A 20177-nucleotide genomic window follows, 5' to 3' on the forward strand; every position below is an offset into this window, starting at 1 on the left:
TCCGGTGTCCAGTTGTATAAAGTGCCGCAAAAGTCTCTTTCTCCATGCTTCTCATTCCCATCTACGTTCAAAAAAAAAGACCACATCTCATCACAATTGACATCACCTTACTCAACCGGCGAGAACCACTGTATCTACTTCAAACCGATCTCGCCAGTACCCAGTCACAAGATGTCGAGACGCTGTCAATATCTCACTGGGACAGGATTACCGTGCAGTAAACCCTCGCAGGTCGCACCCTGCCCTTGGTTCGAGACGGCACCCGGAGCCTGCTCCGAGCATCACGGCCAGCCTTGGAAGTTTCGCATCATGGATCTTCCCCTCGAACTTCGCGAGATGATCATCAGCTATTATCTTCCTGAGAGTATCAGGAAAAGGTTGCCGGTGGCCCAGCGAGACGAAAACACGGGATGCGGGAGAATCCTAAACATAATGCTCGCCGCGAAGCAAATCAGCAACGAAGTTCGCACAGTGCTCTACAAACAAAATTCTTTCGAGGTAAAAATCGACATAGTCTCGATGGATGTTCGATTCTGCAACCAGCCTTTCAAATTGGCGCCCTGTGGAAAGATGCTCAACAATCAGAAGCACCCCCAAAATGCACACTTCAACACCAACTTTTGTGCCATCGCCAAGAACATCAGAAAATTCGTCGTCTTTATCAAGCTCGAATTCGATTGTTGGCAACTTCAGACAAACCAACAGCGCTTGCGCAACGGCATAAAACTATTTCTGGAGATGATTGCAAGAGATCCCAGTGATAAGAACAAAGAACATAGGACTCTCGATGTAAAATTCTGTCCGATTCCCTGTACATGGTTGGATCCCAAGCGACAAGCATACCCTGAGGTCCTAGGAACAGCGCGAGAGGTCGTGGATACTTTCCAAAGTCTTGAGGACGTCTCGATAAACTTGTCCTTCGAAAACCTTTACATCAAGGCATATGGCTTCGAAAGTGGGCGGTTGTGGGCGAGGCGTGTGTCATACAGCACCCGGAAAGAGCGAGGCAGGTGGGTTGTGGATGATGGAATAGAGGCTGTGGCATGCTTGTGAGGAGATGAGGCGCAAAGCCACAAAGGCTGAGAGAGCAAGTGCAAGTACTCGTTTATTGCTGACCGCGTTGGGAAGTATCGAAGGTTTAAGATGATGCGGGGCACCACGTGCAGAACAGCGCAAATCTCCTATCATCAACAGCACACTCTTATCTAATCTGAGTCCAACCTCTCTCATCGCACAAGACCTTCAAGAATTCGAGTGCCATGACGCGCGAACACCCCACAGAAAGCGGAAAGCGGCCGTTGAAGCTTGCGACCAAACCTATGACGTCAGTTTCGATATCGTCAAGTGCATCTGACAAGGGGGATTTGGCATTCAGTCTCGAGCATAAGAAGAGCAAGGGTAAGTTATAGGTGCTTGAATAGCTGGTTTTCAATGCTGAGTAGCGGAATAGTCACAACGTTCAACCCTCTCCTCTCACCATCGCCATTGCTGGAGCCAAAGGTGTTAGAGCGCAGGAGCAAAACGCTGGCTCATCGGTAGAAGAACTTAGTACAGACAGCGAAATATCGAGTAGTTCAGAGCAGCAGGCGCAGTAATCACAACGACAGAGAAGAAATATTGTGAGTTCAATATGCATTTCGCTGAAAACATTATAATACACTATGCACGTTTTTGCTACCCAATCTCAATCATCGCCCATTCTCCACTATCCATGCAATCAATGATGCGATGATGCAAAAAACGCCAAATCCCTAGGAACGCCGTGAGAGGGTATACTCCTACTCAGATACACTCCTCCTTTTGTTGTACATCGTCCCGTCTACTCAAACTGGTTCTCGCGATCGACCCAGACATCCTCCAACTCAGCGAAGTTGTGGAAGTGCAATGGGCGATGGATGCTGTCGTAGAAGCGTACAGGCGTGTCGAGACGCACATGAACCGGCCTCTTCTCCACGGTACCGAATGTGCTACCCATGAAGCTGTAGTTCCAGACGCCGTTGTCTGGTACGAGGAAGTAACCTCGGATCTTGTCTGAAAGTAGCAACTGGCACTTCTCACCGAAGCTGGTGCTGAAACCAGTTGGGTTGTCAGACATGGTGTCCTTGTTCTGAGCACCCCACTTGTAGCCGTCAGGAGTGAGGGCCCATGCAGCGAGCGAAACGGAACCAGAAGTGAAGGAAACTGTCATTGAGACGGTCTTCTTGTCCCAGCTAGGGTGCTGGTTCATAAGGCGAGCGTGCTGAGTGACGTCGCTGGCTTGCATGTATGGCGGCTCGTTGCCACTGACAGTGTGAATGATTCCGAGGGGCTCGAGATTGTCCAGGTACTCATGATTGGGCAGTTCCTTGGGTAGCTGAACATCACGGGTGTTGCCTACTTGAGGAATCATGACGATGGTGCTGATCTCCTTGACTTGGTCGTTATCCGCTGGCGACTTTCCGTACAGGTAACCGGCAACTTGGACACGGAGATCGGCGATGGTGATGAAGCGCTTCAGTACGTTCTTGGGCATGACGTACGTGAAGTGACCTTCCTCCTTGACATCCTCAGAGTTGATGTAGATGTTGTTCGCACGAGTGCGCAAGTTGGAAGTAGCCACAGCCCTCGTCCGCCACTCGGTCTTGGAGGCGAAGGATGCCTGCTCGTACTGCGATGTAGTCGTGACAACCATCTCTTCACCGTGGATGTTCTGCGTCTTAGTCGTGACAGCAGTCAACTGCTGTTGCTCCTCCTGCTGCTTGTCGATCTCGGCAGCCTGCTGACGTTGCATCGAAGGAGCTGAGATCTCCATACCCAGGATGATGTCACGCACTTCACTGCTGGTGAGGGATGAAGTGTTGACGTTGTTCTTCTTGCCGTAGTCAAGCAAGATGAGATCTCGAAGTTGAACTTCAACCTTGATCCAGTCTTCGTCAGCTAGTGAGGGCCAGATGTGATGCTCCTGTGTAATGACAGTCTTGTCTGGACGCAAGAGCAGCTTCGTCTTGTCCTGGTTGACGTGCAGGGCGCGCAGGATGAGGATCAAACGGGAGAAGGCCGTGTATGAGGAGATGGTCTTCAGCCATTCGTCGTACAAGTTGAAGAGCACCATCTGAGGTCCAGTCGCTCGTAAGATCATGTCACCGAGCTTCTCGACCTTCATAGCCGCCTGGAAGGGCAGTTGCAGTTCCGAGGCACGGATGGAGATGTTGGGGAAGTCAAGCAAGTGCACCTCAAGAGGGTCAAGCAGACCCTTACGAGTGACGATGAGCTGCTTCGGCTGCTCCTCCACAGGCAGAGACCGGATGAGAGCCGCTACTTCTTCGGCCGTCTTCCACTTGGCTAGTTGACCAAGACGCTTCTGACCAGCCCAAACACTAGTATGGATAATCTTCAAGAACAGTTGTCCAGTACGAGGGTTGAAGATGAAGATAGCACCGTTGATAGGCTTGGTCGTCAAGTTACCCTCAAAGGTTTTGTGGATTGTCACACGGTAGACATTGGTATCGTCGATGAACAGCTGGATCTGGTTGCTGAACAGCTCGGAGTAGTTCTGTGAGTTGAGGAACTCTTGAGAACTCTCGGATGCGTACAGCTGAAGACCCTTCCTGATACGCTCTCGGAGGACGTAGAGCGCAGGGTTAGCCTTCATGACCTTTGCCATGGCCTGTTGAACGAGTTGTTTAAGACCAGGGAAGTATTGTCCGTATGCAGAGTACAAGTTGTAAGCCAGGTCGATACCGATCATGAGACCAGTAGCGGACGGGTAAATGCTCATACTGTCCTGAGTGTAGTCGAGGTACTTGGCGCGGACGTAACGTTCAATGTCGTGAGAGTCGTAGTCACCGTATCGCAATTGAACGTCAATCCAGAACTTGTTTGTCGTAGTGGCGCTCATGGTGTCCTTGGTGTCGTAAAGCATAGATGGTGGTGATACGCTCCACTTGTGGCTGGCGAAGAGGAGAATATCAGCACAAGAACTGTTCATCTTGTACGACTTTCGCGGATGGATAGTCTCCTTCTGCACCGTCTCGATACCGAGAGCCTCGAGCTCTTGGTCGAAGACCTGGCACAAGTCCATGACGACGGACTCATGGATCTTCTGCCACAAATGGGCACGGAAAATCTGGATGAGCGAAATTTTGAGGGTGGGGATCTTGCCGTGCAAGAAGATACCGGTGAGATCGAGTTGGACCTGGAAACCAACGTAGACGTTGGCTCGGTTGATGGTAGGTGACCACCAAAGTGTGAAGCGACGGTTGGGAATCTGATTAAGACCGGAACGTTGGGCGTTGGTGAGCTTCTTGAATTTCATAGACTCCTCAAAACCTAAATAAAAGTTAGCATTGTTGTGCACAGAAGCATGAGGTGTTCGGGGTGGTCGTGACGGAGAAGAGGAAATAACAAGGGGAGGAGTAGAAGAGTTTTATGCCCATGCATCTCTCCAGGCACCAGCGCCAGCACGTGATGAGGGTGTTGTTTGGTAAGGATGTTGCTGCGAACCAAGATCGCGAGCCAGGCTTACAGATGACACGTGATTTTGATAAGACAGAGGGATAGGGCAACGGGCAGTTGGGGAATACGATGGTGGCAGGAAGTGTAGAGAGATGAGTAAAGAAAGACCGAGACTTGACTCAGTACACGGGAAAACGTACCTGATGCTTTTTCCCAGAAGAGACCCTCCCACGATGGGAAGGCCGTTGCCTTGAACAAGGTGTGCTCCAGGATGGTCTCAACACCACCCAAAGCCTGAATAACATCCGTTCTGTATGCGTTGAGGTTCCAAAGCTTACCGTCGTGGCGTTGGCTCGTCCACCAGAAGGGGTTGCTCTTCATGTGCTGGTAAATTTTGAATTCGGTCCGTGCGCGGAAACCCTTGTCGAAACTGAGGGTACTGCGGTCCTTCTGGAACAGGGTGTTAATACGAGGGAGACCACGATCCCAGCTGTCCTCCAGATCCTCGAGGGTTAGTCGGCGGTTCTGTTGCTGTGCCTCTTGACGCTTTTGGGAGTATTCCATCCAGACACGTTGGGAGTCGACGAACTCAGACTCCCATGGGATGATGTAACGGAAGATGTTTGGAATGAGAGTCTCCTCATCGTGCGACATACCTATTAAGTCAGCATAAGTTTCATTCCATTTTATACGGGGCAATTTCTTACCGGCACGGTAATGCGTGACGCCAGTGTCAGTCTGCTTTGACCATCTCTTATCACTGGTTGGGATAAGAATGTGAGATCCAGAAATCATACCCAGACCACCCAGTTCCTTGGGCGTGTAGAACACAGCAGGAGGGAAACGCGAAGGCATCTTGGAGTTCAAACCAATCTTGACACGCGTCTGGATCTTGGTCTCGCACTTCACAATCGTATCGAGTAGGTTGACGGTGGACACCGCAGCCTCACGGTAGTAGGTGAAGAGCGCAATGAGAGTCGTGTTCCACTTGTTCGCAATCTTCGTGAATGTAGTAGATCCAGAAGACATCAGAATCTGTCGAATGCGGTTGTTGAACTTCTGAATATCTTCTTCGGTCACCTGTAAGAAGGCATCTGCGGTACGCTCCTTGGTGGAGTTGTCGACAAGAGACCACACGCTGTCCTTAACAGGGAATTCGCCAGTCAAGTTTCGGATCTTGGGCAGGATACGGACTTCGAAACCGTTCATGGAGAACAGCAAGTTGGGGTTGTCGCGACTGTAGACACTAGCGAAGGTGTCGTCCCACTCAATAGTAGTGACCGATCGTGGTAGGCGGTTCTTGAGATCCCAGAAAACTGCGCGACCAAGGTTGACATCGTGGCGCATTAGTCGCATCCTAGAGTCACGCGGCCAACACTTCTTGTTCTTGTATCCAATGACGTTCTCAAAGTTAGGGTCCGGGTTCTCAGTGAGGAAACGCTGAATCAGATCGCGAGACTCCTCAGCGGTGAACCTGAAGAAGACCCAGATGCGGTCAATGTACCTGGTGTACAATCGGATCGGGTGGCGCACCTCGGTCTCCTTGTCCTTGAATTGCAAGAAGTCGTTGGGGCTCTCTGGTGCACCAGCGATCTCGTTTGCACGCTGTAAACCTAGAAGGAGGATATCCAGCACGAGACCATAGAACTGGAAGACGAAACCAGAGAATTGGAGACCACGAATCATACCGTAGGCGTTGACGTGGTTCATGTCCTTGTAGTTGAGTTGGACGTTGTTCTTCGCTGTGATGTAATCCGCCAAGTTGTGGTCCATGATAAGACGCAACAAACGGTTCAACATGGTAAGATCAATCTTCTCATACACCTTCGACAGCTGAGTCTCGATCATGACGTTGCACTCTCCATCTTGGCTCTCCCAGACCTTGTCAAGGTTGTTGATTCCCTGGGCCCACTTGTAGGTCAGAAGAGGCGGGACTTCGGAGTCAGAAGGCTTGATCCAGGCCGGGAACAGATGCCGCTGATCAGCCTGGTACCATAGGTATTGATCGAGATAGGCGTCAGTGATCTTCTCCATGGGCTCAATATCGTACACAGGGTTGATGTTGCTGTAGTTATCGTTCATGTCGATACCTACTTCCTTGAAAGCACGCTGTGTGAGCAAGAAGCGCTTGATGCGCGCAAGAGTCGTACCCGGAGAATCGTAGGCCTGCTCAATAAGAGCCAACTCTTCACGCTGGCTCTGGTTGAGTCGGCCCTTGACGGAATACGCTTCCCTGAGACGCTCTAGGGCCAGGATGAGAATCTTCGTGTCGTGCTTGTAAGAGACACTTGGGAAGGGAATTGGCTGGAACTTGCGGGCCTCAAGCCAGTGCACCATGGTAGTATATATGGCGACAGCTTCTTCAGAAGAGACATAAGGACCGTCCTTCATGTAATTGTGCTGACGTTCCTGCTCGGCCTTGAGCCACAAACGTGTCAATCGACCCAAGTTCTTCTTGGCCACAGTTTTGTCAACAGTGGCACCTCGTCGGATACGCTCACGGTTGTAATGTGCAACCGAGATCCACCAGTCTGCCTTGCTCTTGACGTAGCGCAAGATGATGTTCTCGATGGGGGCTGGCAGGCCAGGTACCTTCCAAGGGATGTTACTCTTCCAGCAACGCCATGCCTCTGACAAATGTTGCAGAACAGTGTTGACCTTGTTTTGCTTGATGCCCTCGGGCATCATGTCCATGAGATCACTCATGACAGCAGCGCGGAGCTCCAAGTCGAAATGCGACTCAACACGTTGCTTGGTGACGGTCTTTGCAACACCCTTGCTGTGTCTGCCCTCAAATTGACGAGAGAGCAGGTTTCCGAGCCAGCGCTCCAGCAAAGGAATGATACCGCGCATGAAGAAAAGCCAAACTCTCCAAGCAGGAGCCCAGAAACCACATCCAGGACCCTTCCCGACAGGGCCGGAGTTGAATCGGTAGTAGATCAAATGCTTCAGATCCTTGCAGGAACGGATCTGGTGCATCAGCTTGTACTTGTAACGGTACATACCAGTCAGCTGACCGACGTGGTTGAAAGCGTAAAGGATACCATCGGCGAGTTGGAAGGCGTCGATATTGCCTAGACGGTACTGGACCTGAGCGTCAACAATGAGCTTCGTTAGCCTCAGAATCTCACGCATGAGATGGAAAGCGTTTCCGAAACGTGACTTCTTGCGCTCCTTGGTAGTAAGGGTCTTGACAGGCTTCAAGTTGAAGTTGTAGTCAAGATGCAAGTAAGTCAAGTTTTTGCGATGGATGAGAAGGTTGAGCATGTTGTAACCCTGTCGGCAAACCTGCAGACCGGCCTCAACCCAATCAATCTTGGTCTGCTGGAAGAATTTGGTGCTCTTGAGCGTCCGCATCAAATTCTGCTTGTTTTGTGCTTGTGGCGGCTTCTTGTGGAGCTCGTTCAAAACAAACGTCTTCAGCAACTTCTGGTAAGAGACCCGGACCTTGACGGGCTGACCCGCAGGAACGTGCTCAAGGTACCATTGCTTTACAAGGGGAACGTCCTGTGCCCGCACCATACGACCTGATCGCTTGTCGAACGGGTGGGGTGCCCACCAAAGCGCGATGGCTGAAGCAGTGTCTGGGGTGGCAATCTCCTCGTCAGCCATGAACGGTTCCATCACTTCGGGCATCTGGAAGTCATCCTCGTCGTCCTCATCATCTTCACCGAAGACCAGATCCTCGTGGCTTACGGAGATGTTCTTTGGTGCTACAGCTCTTGAAGAGATGGGGTTGATTCCAGGGTCGAAGTAGAAAGCGGGCAAATCCGGGTCCTCAGCACGGACGTAGACGACCTGCGGGTGAGAATACCAAGCCAGCTTGACACTTCGCGGCAGGGAGTTGTAGAGGTATGGGTATGACACGCGGTACTCGGTTCGGATAGGCGATCGGAAGATGATGCGGTCAATAGCGTTAAACTCGCCAAAATCCTCGTCGTTCGGGTCGATGTCTTTATACAAGGGCTCGAAACGGGGCCCTCCGGGTATCGCGACATTGAGTGCCTTGGCTGTCTGGAAGCTGTCCATGTCAAACATGTGGAAGTAGTTCTTGTCAACAATATCGCTGAGAAGCTGTTTGCTCAGACGGTATAGCGTTGCCATCTGAGGCAGGTCGAGATTCCAGGTCTCGTAGCTGGGCCCGTTGACATGTGGGGTATCGAGAAGCGCGCGGTGTTCGTAGAACCAATCGTACACAGGGCTATCTTCGTCCTCGTCCAGCTCCAACTGAATAGGCTCCAGGGGCTCAACGTCTTCGATGTTCTCCGAGTACGACAGGGGCGGCTCTTCGTCGTCGAAAGGCGGGAAACGCATGCGCTTGAAGTGTCGGCGATCGCTCTTCTCCTTCCTCATAGCCAGCCACATGGCTGCCCATTGTGCGTGGAAGACGGGCTCGATCACACGAGGAACCTCGTTGACCAGGGTCAGACATCCGTTGGTGTGGTAGAGGACTTTTACGTCTCGTCTACTCTCCCAGGGCATGGGCATGTTCTCCAGAAGCTTCAGAACCGCGTGCGGCATGAACTTGAGCGCACCGAGATAACTTCGCTTGTCCGTGGTGAATTTCTTCTGGGACACATCGCCGATATCCCTGAACACCTTGCGCAAATGCTCTGGGGGTAGATCCGCCTTTTGTGTCTCGACGAATCCTGCCTTGCGCTTCTCGCCGAACCTTTGGCGCTGTTGCCGTAACCAGTCCTTCTTCTTTTGGGCAAACTTCGCAACTTGCGGGTCGACAGGTGGCCGCATACCGGGAGGGCCTACTGTACCAGGCGCACCTGGTGGTCCTGGAGGAGGCGGCGGTGGCGGCGCATATCCGGAGCCCGGAGGACCTGGCGGAGGCGGTGGTGGTGGCGGCGCGTATCCAGCACCTGGAGGGCCTGGTGGAGGCGGCGGCGGGGGTGGGGGGAAAGCCATGTTGACTGATATTAGGAAAAGAAATCTGTTGCCGTTAGAGGGGATGAAAACGCGAGACTGGAGGAATTATGCGCCTCTTGTATCAAGTGTCGAGATTGTAGGAGCTAGAAGGCTCGTACAAGATAAAAGGCTAAAGGGGATTACTGACCTCTATAACGCGATCACAGTGCTACACTGAACTCGTGGATTGAGCACAGTTGGTCGCGCGACAAGCTTAGGAGTCGAATCCTGAGCTTTGCGGACGGCGCCGCGGTCGAAGAAGGGGAAGTCGCGTCGGCGCGTGGGTCTCCAGACTGTCTCCAGAAGCTCGAAAGTCGTATAGTTGGCAGGGCACACGAAGCAGAGATACACCCTCTGCGCGTTGTGTGGAGTGGCGATGGAGATGTGCGCATACCATAGTCTAGTGAATCTTCTTGCCAGGCCTCCGTGCACGGGCGCTCATCACGTGATGGTGGATCACGGCTTCCTTGTCTAGCGTGCTAGCGCAGGTCGGCTAACCGAGCACACGACGATTTTCGCTGCCTCACTAACCAACGACGACAACAGTGGTAAGCAAGCTCGCCGTCCTGCGAATTTCTTCGACGATACTAACAATCCCTTTCCAGACCCAGGTACGATTATCGCCCTTTGCGACACCACCTCCGACATCATTTCGCTCACACGCTCACAGACAATCGCCCACTGATTCCCCGGGAAATCTTTCACAATGCCGTCCAACAGACTCACCTACGTACGTCGCACCGCACTCCCGAGCCCTGGACCAGGCGAATGAGGATCTTGGGATCGTTGGAAGCAAAGACTGACATTGGGCAGAGGCGTCGCGCGCCCTACAACACCAGGAGCCAGAAGGTCCGCGTCATCAAGACCCCCGGTGGTGAACTCCGTTACCTGCACATCAAGAAGAGGGGTACTGCCCCCAAGTGCGGTGTAAGTCAGACTCGGAAGGATACAAAGCCTTGTTGTTGACAGTTTGTAGGACTGCGGTACCAAGCTCCAGGGTATCCCCGCCCTCCGCCCCCGCGAGTACGCCCAGATCTCCCGCCCCAAGAAGACCGTCCAGCGCGCCTACGGTGGATCGCGATGCGCCGGCTGCGTCCAGGACCGCATCGTCCGTGCTTTCCTGATCGAGGAGCAGAAGGTCGTCAAGAAGGTCCTCAAGGAGTCCCAGCAAAAGAAGCGTTAAGCGGTTGCATTGAGTGTCAAGGGGTTTAGCATGTCAAAACTGGGTCTTCGGTGTTCATGTGCATTATGGGCAGTCTCCTGGTTCGGTCGGCTTTTACGATATCAAGACGATTTGTACGTCACTCCGCCAGGATGTAGCTGAGTAGGGTCACGAATACATCCACAAGCTACACGCTATGTTTGCCGACAGACTGCAGTGTGACAGTATGATGAGGGCTTGGTGGCTTGCATGCTTTTCCGGTCTCGAATGCTAGTATGGGTGTCCAAAATCCTTTGACCTGTGCGCGAGGTTCAACAGCGGCCAAGGCAACGCCAACAATTCACACCACCATGTTCAACCCAGGCCTGCCTGAATGTACATGTAACCTGCGTCATGATAGTGAAAGCATGCCCTGAACTTACACTTTACCACTGGTCCTCATGAAATCACCTCTTCGGATGGGAAATCACAGCAGTACGACTTGGAAATCTGACACTTTGCAACCTGATCTAAAGATTGAAGTTGTGACGGCACCTTATAGAAAGAATAAATCAACAGGTCTGCAGCCTATATTGACATAAGAGCATGCAAAGTAGGTGACCTAAAGTTAATGTAGGGTCTAGTGTGTTCAGCTTTTCCGTTGAAGGTTGTGACGCGAAGAACCAGTGTTCCCATTCTCATTCTTTCATCCCACATGTTGACGATGCATGCACTAACCTTCTGCCAACACGTCCGATGACAATAATGCAAGCGTGAATGACCTCAGACTTTGATGGTCCTGTTTCGCGCGCTCTCACGCTCCTACGCATGCGACATCGAGAATCTTCAGCGCACCAGGGCTAGTCCTGGAATACCCAGCCAAAACGCGAAAAGTCCAAGAAACCGGTTCATAACGCGTAGGCGTAGGGCCCGGATAGTTACGGTGGAGATTGCCAGAACGAGGCTTGCCGCGATTCAGCATGGGTGGTCGCAGGCTATGATTGGAGAGTCAGAACCAATTCTGACAAGCTCGCCCGCGTCTGAGAGCCCACAGTTCGGCGGCTTCCTGCAGGAGCTTGCAGCTTGTGATAGCAGTCAGGCGCGCATGATCGAGTGAGTCTCCCACGGCATTGGAGTCAGAGTCGTGGCCTGGCAGCCGGTCAAGTTTCGCACGCGCTTGCGGCCTCGGACTCCCTCAGCTGGACCCCCACTTCTACCTACCCTCACAACCTAAATTCCCTGCGATATCGGTCGCATATGTCGAGCAATATGCTGCATTCCATGTCACCAACGACGCCCGGACTAAATGGACTGCCGCATCCGTTCCAGAGCCCCAACAGCACCCACACCAGAGGATTCAAGCGCTCGGCTAGCAGCGACGATGATGAGAATGGCGACGGTGATACGCGGCCCTCGTCGTCGTCGCGGCGCAATACCGCGGTGAAGCGCGCCTGCAACGAGTGTCGCCAGCAGAAGGTAAGTTCTTTTTTTCTACATGCCGTCCATGCGCCCATGGAGAACCTCAATCTCAAGCCCGGGCGCCCGCGTGCGCGCCACTGAGATCAATGCGTGTGACTGTTTACGATACTCCGCGCCTGTATACGCCCTGCAACCACCAACGTCAAGCTGTCCGATGTCAATGTTTCATAATCCCGCTAACGGTGCCATTGCAGCTCAAGTGTAACGTCCAGCAAGATCCCTTCGTCAGCTGTGCGCGATGCCAGAAACAGAACCTGCGATGCGTAATCGAGCCCAACTTCAAGCGTGTCGGCAAGCGTAATAGGAATGCCGAGATGGAGAAGGAGATGGAATACTTGCGAGAGCGACTCGCCATGTACGAAGGCCAGTCCACGCCGAACCAGCCTGTTCTGAATGCTCCGCAGCAGACGTCAGACAACCACACGTTCACTCCCGGCCCAGTCCCCAAGATGGAGGACGACGCCTTCCTACAGACACAACATACACAAGTGGCGGCAACGTCTCTGCTCGACTTGCGCAGCGGATCGCCCATGTTCTTCTCGCTGGGTGCCGGCGAAGTGCGACTGGGCCACAGTGAGGTCAACGAGCTGTTCGCCGAATACTTTCAGCTATACCACCCATTCCTGCCATTCTTAGATCAAGTGCGTTCGCCTGAGGAGTACTACTCGCAGGACCACAAGCTGCTGTTCTGGGCTATTATCGCGGTTGCCGCACGCCGTTATGGACCACGGCCGGTTCTGCTGAAGGATCTCTCCAAGCCGCTGAGCGATCTCATCTGGGACTCTATTCGAAATCAGCCGAACCACCATGTAGTCAAGGCCTTGTGTCTGCTCTGTACCTGGCCACTCCCAGCAGAGCGGACAGTGACCGACCCGACTTTCATACTGTGTGGCGCTATGATGCAGGTTGCCATGCAGATTGGTCTGCATCAGCCGACGCACCCGGATGACTTCTCCAGAACGAAAATGCAGCTGCGACGGGAGGATATACACGATCGGCTGAGGACGTGGGCCGTCTGCAACATCGTTGCGCAAACGTGAGTTTGTACCATCAAAGCATACTGCCAAAGCTAACGTATTGCAGTGTGTCAACAGGAAACGGACAGCCCTCGATAACCCTTTACGATTCGACACTCGACTTCAAAGTAGACGACGAAGAGCACATGCGCATTATACCACCCACACTGTTCGTCCGCCTTCGCCAGGAAATGGCTGCGAGCAGGATCAACAAGCTCCTGTACTCCGCCAACAGCCATCGCTTCGCCGAAGGCGCCGCCACAAGCTACATGAGTCTGGAAGCAGATCGTCTCAAGGAAGAGCGTGTGAAGGAAGAAAACAGCTCCCTGGACGGGGTGGACAGCGGTATATATGACACCCTCATTCATGGGGACTTCTCTGACTTCAAACAGGCCTGGAAGAACTGTACCACTACGCCGTCTCCTTACATTTGCATCTGTACTCGTTCTTCAGCCCGGAGATACGGCTTGAACGGCGGGACGACCTTGTCGCGCTGTACTTCGCCGCGACGGCCTATCTGGAGCGTGTCTTTAAGATACAACACGAGGGCAGGCTGCCTTACGTTCCCTACTACGTCATGCAGATGGCTCTTGCAGCCGGTTTCGCCTTGCTCAAGCTCCTCAACTCAGACTTTGCCAGCAAGCTTCCCGCGAACAAAGGTCGACAATTTGTTCTACAGACTGTGGATGCGCTGAGGAAATCCAAAGTATGGTCGAACGATCTCTTGGATCGATTCGCCGAGGTTCTGGCACAGTTGTGGAAAGAGAGTTCCCGCGGCCGCAGCCTACACAGCCTCTCTCAGTCGCCGTCTCTTAGTAACTCAGGCATGAGCACCATGTTCAATCAGCACAATCAGCAACAGCATCAACAGCAGCAGAACCAGAGGCGACCAAGCACTGGGATGCTAGATGACCCTCTCGGCCTAATCATCCGTAGTCGGATGAGCATGAGTGTGGTCTTTGACTGCGCGTTCCGCTGGCGAGAAGCGCAGGTTAGTGGAGCTGCGGAACAGCTCGAAAACACGGTCATGACAAACCCCACGAATCCGGACTCCTCCAGTAATTCTACACCACCTCCTGGCGCCGTGGAAAACCCGGCTCATACCTTGCCCAATTTCAACCCACACATCAACACGCTAAGTATGCCATTGCAAATGCCCAATGGCATGGCCAGTGCGAATAGCTTCGAAATGTTCGATTCAGTCTCCTGGTTATTGGACACTCAGCCTGATTGGACGACGTCGTACGGCAATGGCAACTTTGGTAACGAGTTTGGAGTGTAGCAGGCCCACATGATCTTGCTCAGCATGATGAGATTGACTTTCTCTAATTTATCTACTTTCACTCAATTTGGCCGGTGAGGCACTGTTTTCTCGCCCAGGGAGCGGTTTGCCCTTGTATTAGCGTGGAGTTTGGAGTTGTCGGGAGGGGAAAGTACGCCTAACTGGTGATGACCGCTTGGTATTTGTCATGGAGGGAGAGTAGCTCAGTAATGAAGGGAAATTCATCGGTATGAACACAACCTTATCTTGTGAGGTATCTTTACGAAATCAGATTCTTGAGGCATACATAACGCTGAACTTCGTCGATTATCATGTTGAATGTAATGTCTACTTCCAGGTCACGATCCGCCTCTGAGGCACATATCGGAAAGGTTATAACTAGTTCGGTCTCGCCTTGATGCGATGCAAAGGAACCTCAGAGCTGCACACGTATTATGTCTAGGGTTGTGTATACCTTCCAGGTAGGTTTTGCCTGGTAGGCATATATCAACAAAATTAGTCTCTAGGCTCTTACCCTTACACGATTCTACTACCATATACTTGTCTACACTACATCGTAGACAAGGAGATAGCGTTCGAGGTGTTCTTACTAGTCCCACCTGCCTTCTTCGCTGCTTCCTGCCCTGCCACTAGCTCAAATCTGAGCTGGCATGGTATCGCGAGCAGGCGATTGCCACTCACAGCAGGAGCGACGTCGCCGTTGGTGCTTAGCAGCTAGCTGGCATGGTTGCTCCTGCCGCAGCATCTCCAGATCACTCCATCCCCAGCACTCGGCCGCAGCCACGAACAAGCGCCTGCACGAGCGATCCCAGAAGATCGCAACGTCTCGTCAGATCACCTCTACAACAAAGACCGAAGCAGTTCTCAACTGTCCCGTATCGCCATGACCTCGACCTTTTTCACGCCGTTCTCCCTCGCTTCTCTACCTAACGACCATCACCCGCGCGTCCTCGAAGCCCACATCGTCATCCATGTACTCATTCTCAGTACCGCGATCCTGCTCATCATGCAACTCATCTCGCATACGGCTGCTGCTGAGGCGGTCGAAGACTATGGCGTACCGCCAGAATGGAAGAAGCAACTCATGCGACTGTTCTTTGAACGAACGGCAGTTTTTAGTTGGGTCTTTATCTATCTGTTTGTGAGTTCGCGGAGCGAGAGTCTGGTACGATAAGGGAATAGGGATCGGGATCGAGATCGGCAAGGCTGGAGTGATCGTCAGTGTCAGATGCAGATATTGACGTGTGATAGGTACCGCTGGATGCGCTGCACGCTTCGTTGTGTATTGGATGGTATGCGGATCAGTTTCATCCGGTACGGAGGGAGAGAGATGTGGGGAGGAGGCGAAGAGCTACAAAAGCATGGCTGAAAAGGTTACGGCAGCGCTTTTCCACATGGTGGAATCAGCAATTAGGACGTCTCGAAGGAAGAGATGGAGAACAAGAAGAAGAACGCTCGCAAAGACCCGCACACGACATCGAACGTCAGCCATCAAGTCGAAACTCTACACTTCGCAATGGCACATCATCACACTGGACCAGCGACTCGGACAACCCACCATCGTCATCTCCGGCATCCTTGGCTCAACACACATACCACCCCTTTCTCCACCCGGCCTACAAGCCCCTAGCTCATAACCTCCTTCTCAGCCTCTGGGACATAATCATGTTCCTAACTCTCGCCTCCCACATCTACGTCTACGTAACCAACATCAAGCCTGGCCTCGCTTTCTGTATCGGTGAATACCACTACCCACTATGGCACTTTCCAAAGGGTCTTTCGTTCCAGGACCGCTGCAATCGCGTCAACTGGGGTATACACAGTGCAGGTGGCATATCAGCGACGGGCGCGATGTTTCTGGCTCTGTGGCATGTATGTGCACTGGTTTGTAGGTTTTGGGGCGGTGTGGGGGAAGGGTCAATACGTAGGGTTAAGAGTGGGAGAATGGGGAAGTGGAAGAAAAAGCTGAAGGGAAGAAGGAAAGGGGATGCTGGCGACGATATCGGTATGGCGGATTGGCAGTACCCACCGAGAGATGTGGATATCAGGTCGAGGAGTTCGCTGAGGAGGAGCATCAGATCAGGAACGCAGTCTGGCACGCAAGCTGGCGCGGAAGGTGGTGAGAGGAGGGAAGGTACGCTTGGCAGGGAGGAGATGGGAGTTGGTATGACGCAAAGAAGGAAAATGAGAAAAGAGAAGAGTGATGCAGGTAGTGACAGGAGGAAGGAGAGTAGAGGTAGTAGATGGAGCTGGCAGACTGAGGGGTTTTTCGAGTGCTTGGCTTGATTGGTGGTGCCGCATCGCGGGAGATATCCAGGGTGAATTTGTATACGGAAAGTAGTTGAATCTTCTCTTTTGCCAATGATCATGATGACCATGAATTGCTTGTCAACTAGGATGCTGATAGATGTAGCTGAAATTGAACTGTAACTTGACGCTGAGAGCTAAATAGTCTATATCAACCGGTATCTCTTCTGCACCTAAAACGCCGAAGCATGCCAAACGACTTCAAAATCAATGCCCACAGCCACAGTCCTCACCGTGAATAACACCACCATCACCTCTCTTTTTATGATCACCTCCATAGCTCGCGAGATGCGTCTGACCATCCAGTCTCTGCCCCTCCTCAGGTATCTTACCCATCCAGCTAACCTCCGTACCATTTACATCCAGCACCGTCAACCCCGTACCCTTCTCCCTAAGCTCCTTAGTAACAGCCTCAACATCCACATCCAGATAATCCCTCAAAAAGTCCCCAACCTCGGTGTTCTCGTGGTTACCCACCAGCGCCTTGGCAGCCTCGGGGTCCGAAGAGTAAATATTCACATCCGCGCCGCTGTGGCCGTGGGTCGACCAGCCGGTTTGCGAACGCCGGGAGACCATGTCTGCGTATTGGTATAGGGAAGTGATGGGCTCGGCAACGAGATCAGAGACTTCTTTGTCGGTGTAGTCGTAGATGCCGAGGCCGGATGTGATGGAACTCCGGACAAAGTTGGCCTTGTCCTCGTCAGATGGACCGGCGAGGAGGTACTTTGTGTATTCGAGGGCGAGGCGCTCGGCGGAGTGGGAGGCGTTTGCGAGGGGGGAGGGGTACCAGAGGTATTCGGGGTAGGATGCGTGGAGTTCTGGTGAATGTTAGTGGTGGTTATTCATACGGGAGGCAGGAGAACGTACGGCGGGCAACAGCGAGACCACCTGTCTCGTGGTCCGAGGTGGAGACCATGACTGTCTCTGTCTTCTCGTTCTTGATAAAGTCCAGTACGCTGGTAAAGGTCCTGTCGTATGCGAGCACCTCGTGTACCTGAGCAGCAGGGTCGTTGTGGTGGCCTGCATGGTCGATTCTTGATCCTTCAATCATGAGGAAGAAGCCCTTGTCGCTATCCCTGGTCGCATCGCTGAGCGCCTTCATGGCAACCTCAGCCATCTCGTGTAGGCTAGGATATATGTCGTTCTCGTTGCGGCGGTCAATCTCGTAGGGGATATCTGTGTCGGCATAGAGTCCCAAGATGGGCAGATCTAGGCCCGCTCCTGTTTTCAACATGTCAAAACCCGCGCGGTCGTCGACGTATTTGTATCCTTTCTTCTTGGCCAGTTCCACAATGTCCTTGTTGTCGGCGCGGCAGCTTGAGTCGACCGTCGAGTTGGGTAGGAAGTGGCATCGGCCACCTCCAAACATCAAGTCCACGACGCGCCCAAGCGGGTAGTCTCCGACCATCTGTTCTGCGATGCGGTCTTCTTCCGATCGCATGTTGACGTGGGCGGCGAAGCATGCCGGTGTCGCATCCGTGATCCTCGTGGTCACAACGAGGCCAGTCATATATCCTGCCTTCTTAGCCGCTTCTAGCACTGTGCCGCATGGCTCGTGGTCGGGTGTTACGGAGATGGCACCGTTGTAGCTCTTCTGCGCACACGAGAACGCAGTCGCGCCTGCCGCCGAGTCGGTAATGAGAGAGGAAGAGGATCGTGTTCGCGACTGTCCGATAAGGTGTTGATCGATAACGAGCTGCTCGCTCCAGGGTGCGCCGTTCTGGAACTGCATGAACGATCTTGTGAGCGACAGCGAGGTAGGGCCCATGCCATCAGACACCATGAAGATCAGGTTCCTCTTCCCGTTCGCATGTGAAGCCTTGGAGTCGGAACCGGCCTTCTGGAAGATGACGGCGAGCACGATGACGGCCGCGGTTGCGATGACAGCCCAGACAAATAGACCTATTTCTCTCCAGAACTTCCATGATCGTGGTCCGTCCTTCTCCGTGTGTGCTGTTGGGCGGCCTGTGAGCAGGGCTTCATCTTCTGCTATGTCGCGCTCTCCGCTGATGTCCGAGGACGCGCGTGCGGAGAGGAGTGGACGAGCGCCGGACATGTTCGTGGGTGAAATGCGGTAGACGCTCTAATGCGAGAGTTGAATGTTGTAGGCGGACTAAAGGAGTGTCGGGGGTGTCTCAAGGGGACATGGCGCTGGGTGTCGAGTCAATCTATCGTCGGTCACTCTGTTGGGAGGCCACGAGATGTCGCGCCGGCTGATCGACATTGGGGTGGAACACTTGCGGGGACGTGCGCCTCGACGCTAGGAATAGCATCATCTGGAAGTGAGGCATGACCGCTGAACGACACTGACATAATCCTTGCTGCCGGGAGGGTTTGTTAAATACTCAAGGGTAAAGAAGATGGTTTCGTTTGAAGATGTCATAAATGGAAACTACATCGCGCTGCACAGCTAGATGGACCCTTAACCACTCTTCCACCCCCACCCAACAACACCATCAAACTCCAGTTCCACTTCCCCATCCTCTCCAACCTCTTTCTGTACGATACTTTTCATAGCACCATTCAGATCTTCTAAGATTCCCTCTCGCTCGCCCTGCCACCATGTACTCCTTACATATTGCAGCGGAAACTGCATAGTCGCTACGAAAACATCTGGCGCCCCAACGCGCACAGCTTTCCTCTCCTTAAAAGTCCCTACTCTTCCCAAGCCCTCTGCTTCAAACTGCTGTGCCAAGTATGACTCGTCAGCCCAAAGTCCGCAGAACTTTTCTCGCAGTTCCTCACGCGAGGGCGAGTAAGGCTGTGGCGCGTTCGTGAGAGCGATGCTGCGAGTGAGAAGGCTATCCCATGACATGCTTGACCACGTTGCAACTGCTATGTATCCGCCTGGGCGCAACAGTGAGCAAAGATGCGTGAGTATCTGTGCGGGGAGCATGGATATAGCGAAGGAGACGAATACATGTGTGTATGATGCCTTGGGGAGAGCTTGGGTTATGTCTGTCTGGAAGAAAGCATTAGTATCAACCCAGTGCTGGAGCGTCCGCAGACACGGATAACTCACATTCCCATCCACAATCTTCGTATCCAGTTTCTTCCATCCCTGCGTCTCTCCTCGCGCTCTCAAATGTTCCAACATCGGAGCACTAATGTCAGTGCCCAGCACTTTCAGCTGTTCCCACTTCTCTTTTGGTACTGTATCGTAGATTTCCTGTGCAACAACTCCCGTTCCACATGCGAAATCGAGTATATTGGCTTCAGCTCCAGTTTCGAGATAGGCAGCTATTCCTGATTGTTGGACGATGGTTTTGACGTAAGGACGAGTCGCCTTTTCGGCATTCTTGTACTTGTGCGCGGATTCAGCGTCGAGGAAACTTGCCATTGTGTATCGAGAGGTAGGAAGGGTCATTTGAGATGAGCTGGATATCGGGATGTGAGTTGGATCTGATATGGTGTGCTGTGTGTGATGCGATTAACATGAGGGCCGGCATCCCTCATATATACGATGGCTGAGCATCGCCTGGCAGCACTACATTGCAAACCCTCTTGCTCGGAGACAATGTCAGTGAGCGTATACGATCGGGCGTATAGAGAAAAGTCTCCACAGTCGATGTCAGCTGTGCCCACGTATGTCTCCGAGAGC

The 20177-nt window shown here is 52.8% G+C and overlaps 6 protein-coding genes across 6 annotated transcripts; 3 read left to right on the top strand and 3 right to left on the bottom strand.

The window, feature by feature from the left end:
* Positions 1 to 1819: 1819 nt before the first annotated feature.
* On the bottom strand, positions 1820 to 9351 carry PRPF8 (Pre-mRNA-processing-splicing factor 8; the record flags this gene model as incomplete). The annotated part of the gene is made up of 3 exons (XM_051441585.1): positions 1820 to 4308; positions 4635 to 5090; positions 5142 to 9351. 3 exons carry the CDS (start codon positions 9349 to 9351, stop codon positions 1820 to 1822), a joined length of 7155 nt encoding a protein of 2384 aa, XP_051307756.1.
* Positions 9352 to 10057: 706 nt separating this feature from the next.
* RPL34B (60S ribosomal protein L34B) lies at positions 10058 to 10534 on the top strand (the record flags this gene model as incomplete). Its single annotated transcript, XM_051441586.1, has 3 exons — positions 10058 to 10081; positions 10165 to 10278; positions 10328 to 10534. 3 exons carry the CDS (start codon positions 10058 to 10060, stop codon positions 10532 to 10534), a joined length of 345 nt encoding a protein of 114 aa, XP_051307757.1.
* A 1227-nt stretch (positions 10535 to 11761) lies between these two features.
* Positions 11762 to 14269, top strand: J4E86_001015 (uncharacterized protein; the record flags this gene model as incomplete). The annotated part of the gene is made up of 4 exons (XM_051441587.1): positions 11762 to 11968; positions 12172 to 13007; positions 13055 to 13332; positions 13380 to 14269. 4 exons carry the CDS (start codon positions 11762 to 11764, stop codon positions 14267 to 14269), a joined length of 2211 nt encoding a protein of 736 aa, XP_051307758.1.
* An 883-nt stretch (positions 14270 to 15152) lies between these two features.
* On the top strand, positions 15153 to 15906 carry J4E86_001016 (uncharacterized protein; the record flags this gene model as incomplete). Its single annotated transcript, XM_051441588.1, has 2 exons — positions 15153 to 15361; positions 15720 to 15906. The coding sequence occupies 2 exons, from the start codon at positions 15153 to 15155 to the stop codon at positions 15904 to 15906; spliced, it is 396 nt and encodes a 131-aa protein (XP_051307759.1).
* An 877-nt stretch (positions 15907 to 16783) lies between these two features.
* On the bottom strand, positions 16784 to 18632 carry J4E86_001017 (uncharacterized protein; the record flags this gene model as incomplete). The annotated part of the gene is made up of 2 exons (XM_051441589.1): positions 16784 to 17394; positions 17444 to 18632. The coding sequence occupies 2 exons, from the start codon at positions 18630 to 18632 to the stop codon at positions 16784 to 16786; spliced, it is 1800 nt and encodes a 599-aa protein (XP_051307760.1).
* A 366-nt stretch (positions 18633 to 18998) lies between these two features.
* On the bottom strand, positions 18999 to 19916 carry J4E86_001018 (uncharacterized protein; the record flags this gene model as incomplete). Its single annotated transcript, XM_051441590.1, has 1 exon — positions 18999 to 19916. The coding sequence occupies one exon, from the start codon at positions 19914 to 19916 to the stop codon at positions 18999 to 19001; it is 918 nt and encodes a 305-aa protein (XP_051307761.1).
* Positions 19917 to 20177: the final 261 nt, after the last annotated feature.

Source organism: Alternaria arbusti (genome assembly GCF_024043155.1).
Source record: "Alternaria arbusti strain BMP 1465 chromosome Unknown scaffold_1, whole genome shotgun sequence".
NCBI lineage: Eukaryota > Fungi > Ascomycota > Dothideomycetes > Pleosporales > Pleosporaceae > Alternaria > Alternaria arbusti.